This window comes from Austrofundulus limnaeus, unplaced genomic scaffold (genome assembly GCF_001266775.1).
Source record: "Austrofundulus limnaeus strain Quisiro unplaced genomic scaffold, Austrofundulus_limnaeus-1.0 Scaffold350, whole genome shotgun sequence".
Lineage (NCBI taxonomy): Eukaryota > Metazoa > Chordata > Actinopteri > Cyprinodontiformes > Rivulidae > Austrofundulus > Austrofundulus limnaeus.
The window spans coordinates 44,747-50,549 of record NW_013952752.1 but is presented as its reverse complement, the minus strand read 5'-3'; the positions used below and the strand labels follow the sequence as shown (position 1 = coordinate 50,549).

General features: G+C 40.4%; 1 protein-coding gene across 3 annotated transcripts in view; it reads left to right on the top strand.

Moving 5' to 3' along the window:
* nectin4a (nectin cell adhesion molecule 4a) overlaps positions 1-5,493 on the top strand; it is a 35,301-nt gene extending 29,808 nt beyond the window's left edge. Inside the window, exons 8-11 of one of the 3 annotated variants that reach the window (XM_014022958.1) lie at positions 1,164-1,233; positions 1,480-1,542; positions 3,713-3,898; positions 4,053-5,493. In XM_014022958.1, coding sequence (XP_013878412.1) covers positions 1,164-1,233; positions 1,480-1,542; positions 3,713-3,898; positions 4,053-4,397 — 664 coding nt within the window. In that variant the 3' untranslated portion in view covers positions 4,398-5,493. Of the gene's footprint in view, positions 1-1,163; positions 1,234-1,479; positions 1,543-3,712; positions 3,899-4,040 lie in introns of all 3 variants that reach the window. The other 2 variants (XM_014022957.1, XM_014022956.1) reach the window with 2 other exon arrangements.
* The last annotated feature ends 310 nt before the right edge of the window (positions 5,494-5,803 follow it).

Here is a 5,803-nt window from a genome sequence, read left to right as displayed (position 1 = left end):
ATATATGTGTGTGTGTGTGTGTGTGTGTGTGTGTGTGTGTGTGTGTGTGTGTGTGTGTGTGTGTGTGTGTGTGTGTGTGAAAGCTACATCCATGTTTTGAATCAACAAATGCTGCCATACTGTACAAGACACGTATTTTTCAGGGACGTCCTACTGATTTCAGCGAGACAATGCCAAGCCACATGCTGAACGTGTTCCAGTTTTGTGGCTTCAGAGTTAAAGAGTGCAGGTACTAGACTGGCCTGCCTGCAGTCCAGACCTGTCTCCCACTGAAAATGTGTGGAGCATTATCAAGCACCAAATATAACAACAGAGACCCCTGGACTGTTGAGCAACTAAAGTTATTCATCAAGCAAGAATGAAAGAATTTCACAGGGCTTCAACAATTAWCGTTCTCAGTTCACAAACACTTATTGAGTGTTGTTAAAAGGAAAGCTGTGCCAGATGTTTTAGAGCATGYTGAAGGCATCAACTTCAAAATGAGGAAATGTTAAAAAAAAAAAAACTAAAAAAGTTTATCTGTTTGAACATTAAATCTTTTGTCTTTTAGTGTATTCAGTTGAATGTGGGTTGAAAAGTATTTGCAAATCATCAAATTATATTTTTATTTTTTTTAMACATCTAGCTAGCTAGATGCTAAAAAATAGCAAAACTAATGGCTAAAATAAGCTATAAGTTTAAAATAGCTGGCTAGGTCAAAGCTAAATGTAGTAGCCTACAGTCGTAGCAAAAAATTAAATAAAAGCTGCATAAAAAGACAAAATAGTGTAAGTGTGCTGAAGCAGATTACAAAGAGAACAATGTTTTTTGATCTCTATGTATTTCTGTGGGGATATATATTTTTTATTATAAAAAATGTAAAAACAACTTTAAAAATATAAAAGGTACAAAAAGGAAAAATCACAGCATCCATCTCTTGAATAAGTTAATATTTAAATACTCTATAGCAAAGGTTATAATAAAAAAACAGGAAAACACTTAAAAACAAAGCAAAGCCATGCAAAAAAATATATTCATTGAAGTATAGATTAAAGAAAAATGACTTAATGGTGGGATTATCACATGTACACAAAGAAAGAAGGATATAACATGAAAATCTGTAATTCAATTTTCATTTGAAATAATTTCCATTTTGTTTTTCTTTTATTTCRTGTTTGTCACAGGGAAGAATGCACTCTCTACAGACAAGCTTCTTTCAGGAGAGTGAACTCTGTCAACACTGAGAGAGATGTGGTACAAGCACTACTTTATTTCTTTTTAAACTGTCTTTCTGCAGAACCAGTTTGTGTTTCCTGTTCTGCTACACATCCTGGTTCAGGTTGAGGCACGAGGAATGCTGCTCTYAAATGTTTCAGTCTAATATGCAAATAGAGAAACGATAAGGACCTTAAGCCACTAGTAATTTTTCATCTTGGACTACTTTTAGGGTTTTGTTAGACCGTTTCTTGAGCCTTGCTGTGTGTTTTTTTTTCTTTTCAGACAGAAGAAAACATCCCTCTGAGGGTGGARGGAACACTGAGGACCAGCCTGTCTTCCCTCGGGGTCAGTCTTTGTACTGTATTTATCTAAATCTACATGCAAAGCCGGGGCCTGTGACTGAGGCTTTACTGTCCAGATGCTGCACGGCTAAGTTCTGTGCTTCAAAAGTTGTGCACCTCAGATATTAATACTAACACTATGGATTAGTGAAGACTGCTGAGGTCCTTTAACACTTCTYTTCTCTTGAGATGTTTGGCTTCTTCATTTCTTTCTGCGTGCCCATTTTTCCTCTGGAAGTTCTCAGCTGTTTGAAGTTGGTGTCAGGATCAAAGCACGACTCCATCCTCCTGGAAATGTAATAAATGTAATCAAGAAAGCATTTGGTTAGAAAAGCTTAAATGTAGTAATCTCACTGGGCTGCCACTCTTGRGACTAGTTTGTGAATGATGTTTTTAAGGGAATCTCCAAAATGTGTTGAAACCTTTCACAGTGGTTCTCAATTTTCTTGCATGAGTTGCCAAGTTGTCACAGGGGTTTCTTCTTTCGGTGACCATAATTCTAAAACACTAGAGGTGTGTTTTGACGCCGCACCTGTCCTCTGCCCAGAAACACCTGAGCTAAAAACTAATCAGAGGAAGATAAATAATTACTACAAAGAATTGGTCAACATTGACTTATTTTGTTCCAAAAATGTACTTCAGTAGATTAAATCATAATCATAAGAACTGCTGTGGACTAAAACAGATAATCTGCACAACCTACAGTTTAACAGATTTTTAAACCATGCACACTTATATACGTAGGCTGTAATTTTCAAAAATGYGACCCCCATTCCAGCTGTCACAGTCGTTGTGTCCTTCGGCAAGACACTTTACCCACCTTGCCTGTTGGTGGTGGTTGAGGTCCGGTGGCGCCGGTGCATGGCCCCCCAATCTGATTCACAAAGCCCACATTGTAGCAGGACCACAATTGTCACTGTCAGTGTCAGTGTGCTCCAGGGCAGCTGTGGCTACAATGTAGCTTACCACCATCAGTGTGTGAATGGGTGAATGTAGTGTAAAGCATTTCGGAGTCCCTTGGGCCTTGATAAAGCGCTGTATAAGTTCAGACTGTTTACCAAAAATTTTAGTGGGGCAGAGATTTATTTTCTGAATCAAATCAAATATAGAAATTAAATTAAATCATTTAAATTCAACAAGAAAGAACAAGAGAAACTGCACGGTAATAACTTAATTCAAATCATTTGAGCTAATACTGTTTAGCCTACGTTAATCTTATTGGTAAGGTGAGCTTTTCAGAAGATWGTAAAAACTCAATGAATTGCAGCAACATTGGAGCTTGCAAAGGATCTTACTGAAAAAGAGGGATACGTTTTATGTAAGGATAAATCATTCAAAATTAAGTTTTCTGGGAAAAAAAAGCAAAATGTTTTAAAAGTGATACTTTATTTCATTTCAGTAACCAGATTTTTTTCACACCTTTGTCCCTGTCAAATAATCATTCTATAGATGTCTCTCACAGTTGACACAAGTAAACCTTTACTTGGTTTTTCACTGAATTGGTTCCTATAACACATTTGAAACAAACATCTTATATAAAAAAGTATCCATCCATCCGTCCATCCATCCATCCATCCATCCATCCATCCATCCATCCATCCATCCATCCATCCATCCATCCATCCATCCATCCATCTCCATCCTCTTTATCCAGGGTTGGGTCTCGGGGGCAGCAGCCTAAGCAGAGAGACCCAGACTTCCCTCTCCCCAGCCACTTGGGCCAGCTCCTCTGKGGGAATCCCAAGGCATTCCCAGGCCAGCTGAGAAACATAGTCCCTCCTGGGTCCTGGGTCTTCCTCTGTGTCTCCTCCCAGYGGGACATGCCCAGAACACCTCACCAGGGAGGYGTCCAGGAGGCATCCTAACCAGATGCCTGAGTCACCTCAACTGGCTCCTCTCRACRGGGAGGAACAACGGCTCTGACCGAGMTTCTCACACTTTCTCTAAGGGAGAGCCCAAAAGTATATAAACAGACAAACAGTATAAAAAACTGTGGAATCACCTTATTAGAGCATAAAAAATTCTTCTGTAGAAGAAAAACAGATGCAGTCACATGCAACTCCAATGACCTCAGTTATAAATAAATCCTGGTAAACTCACCTTATAATCAAAGAAAGGATCATTACAACCGGATCAGTGTACATGYTGATAATCACTGTATTTCCCTGTTCTAGCAGGAGCTGGCCCACTGCCGTGACAGCAGGTCTACCATCTCATGTGGCCGGGGGGGCTTGGGGGCGTACGACTCCCTGGGTAGACCATCTCTGAACAACAACTCCCGGAGGGGGAGGCTTTTTGATCGAGATGAGGAGGCAAGGCTCAGAGTGGAGTCATATGTGAAAAACAGCAACATGTCCTTGGTAAGTTTTTTAGATTGCATTTTAGAATCCAGGCATGTCCAAACGTGTTTTTACCAAACGATGGAATGCCTCACACTGAGATTACTCAGTTGCATATTCACCTGGTGATAATAACGTGACGAGTTAATGCGTCTGCTCTTAGTCTTTGTCACAGGAGAGCCGTTACCAACCTCCTCTCACGCCATCCACCTTCCCTGCTGTACACCAGACTGAGGCCTTGAGACACATGAATGGCAATGCCGTAATGCCAGCAGATGGGGGCTCACGCCCAGGAAGCTTCACCAAGACCTATCAGCCCCCTCCTGTGAGCTGCACCTACCCACCGGTTACAGACGACGAGGACGAAGTCGACGAAGGGCTGGGCGGCCCTGCCAGTCAAGAGCATCCTGACGATCAGGACAGCGAGCACTCCGGCTTGTCTGACTTTTCCAAACTCAGAAAGAGCCCCCCAATCATCAATCCCCAYAAGAGTATAATCCACAAAGCCCACATTGTTTAAGTTGTGGCCGGACCACAATTTGTGTAGGCGCAGAAATAAGGTCATCCAGAAACTCGTCCTGTTGTCCTTTGTGACAAATCTAAACCTCAACTTCAATGCTGCGTCTTTTGTTTTCTCCATACTGTGGAAACTGTGTGCAGAGAAGTCATCAAAAGCTCTCTGATCCTACACATGAGCTATTTGCTCACATTACAGGTTCAAACAAAGGCAACGCTGTGTGTTCCCACCCTGTGCAGCTACCACAGTGTTAAACTGCCAGGCTTTTTCAGTGCAAACTTTGCCTTCACTCACTTCACCTGCATGGATCTCAAAGCTCTCAGGGTTGCACGTTGTTAGGAATCCAGAAAATGCAAGTGGAGTAAAAAAAAAAAAAACTGAAAAAAAAAGTTGTGGGAAAGTATGTAAATCAAACAAGAAGATTGCGACACATCCACCGCAAGAGCGTGTTTTTATGCTCAGGTGGTGTTTGGCGTAAAAGCAACTGTGCAGGTTTTCCCTCCAACACAACTGCTCGGGCTTTGATCCAGAACTCTGACATGTGCGTCTGAGGCAGCGCCTGAACCTGCGTACCTCCTGTACTTTACCTGTGTCTTCACCTCAAGCATTGAGACTGGTTCAAACTTTCAGAATGAGTTTGCCCTCTGTAAATCCGTTCAGATGCTCACAAGTATTCAGTTTTTGTATGAATCATATCTCTTCACCTGGTTTTTTGATATAATCCATATTACTCTGTTCTATGTTTCTGTCTGTAATGTCAAACAGATCCTTAATAATTTCACACAGCTTCATGACCTGCAGCTCCAGTGCCACATGTGGCCATTTCCTCCATCTGCAGCGACTGTAACCAAAAATAACAGGAAAATGTATATGATTGATATTTATACCCACAACAGATCAGGCTAGTTTTAACAGCTTTCCTGTGACTTTTTTTGCAAACTTGTAAATAATACTTTTTTTAGCGTATTAGCCACTACATTAATTCAACTTTTAGCCATACAGTGCGCTCTTTATGAGGCGCTAAGTGTAAAATGAATTGTTAAAAACATTTGCTAACGTTTTTCATTATTTAGCTCACTTTTTGAGTGTTAAAATTTTTCCACTAACATATATTTTGTTATTTAGCTAACTGTTCTTACGTTTAGCTAATTTTTACTGAATGTTAAATTTAAATGTTAAAAAATATAGCTAAATATTGAATCCGAAATCTAAATGTTTAAATCTAAATGTAAAAGTTAAATGTTAAATGTTGAAGTTAAATGTTGAAGTTCACATTTAAGTATTTTGGAATGGAATGCAGCCTTTGCCGTTGGTGGTCGGCTCATTTTATGATGTCATCAAACTGAGACAATAGCAACTCCGATGCAGCTAAAGGCTGTGTCCAAAACGGCAGGACGGGTCCTCCGAAG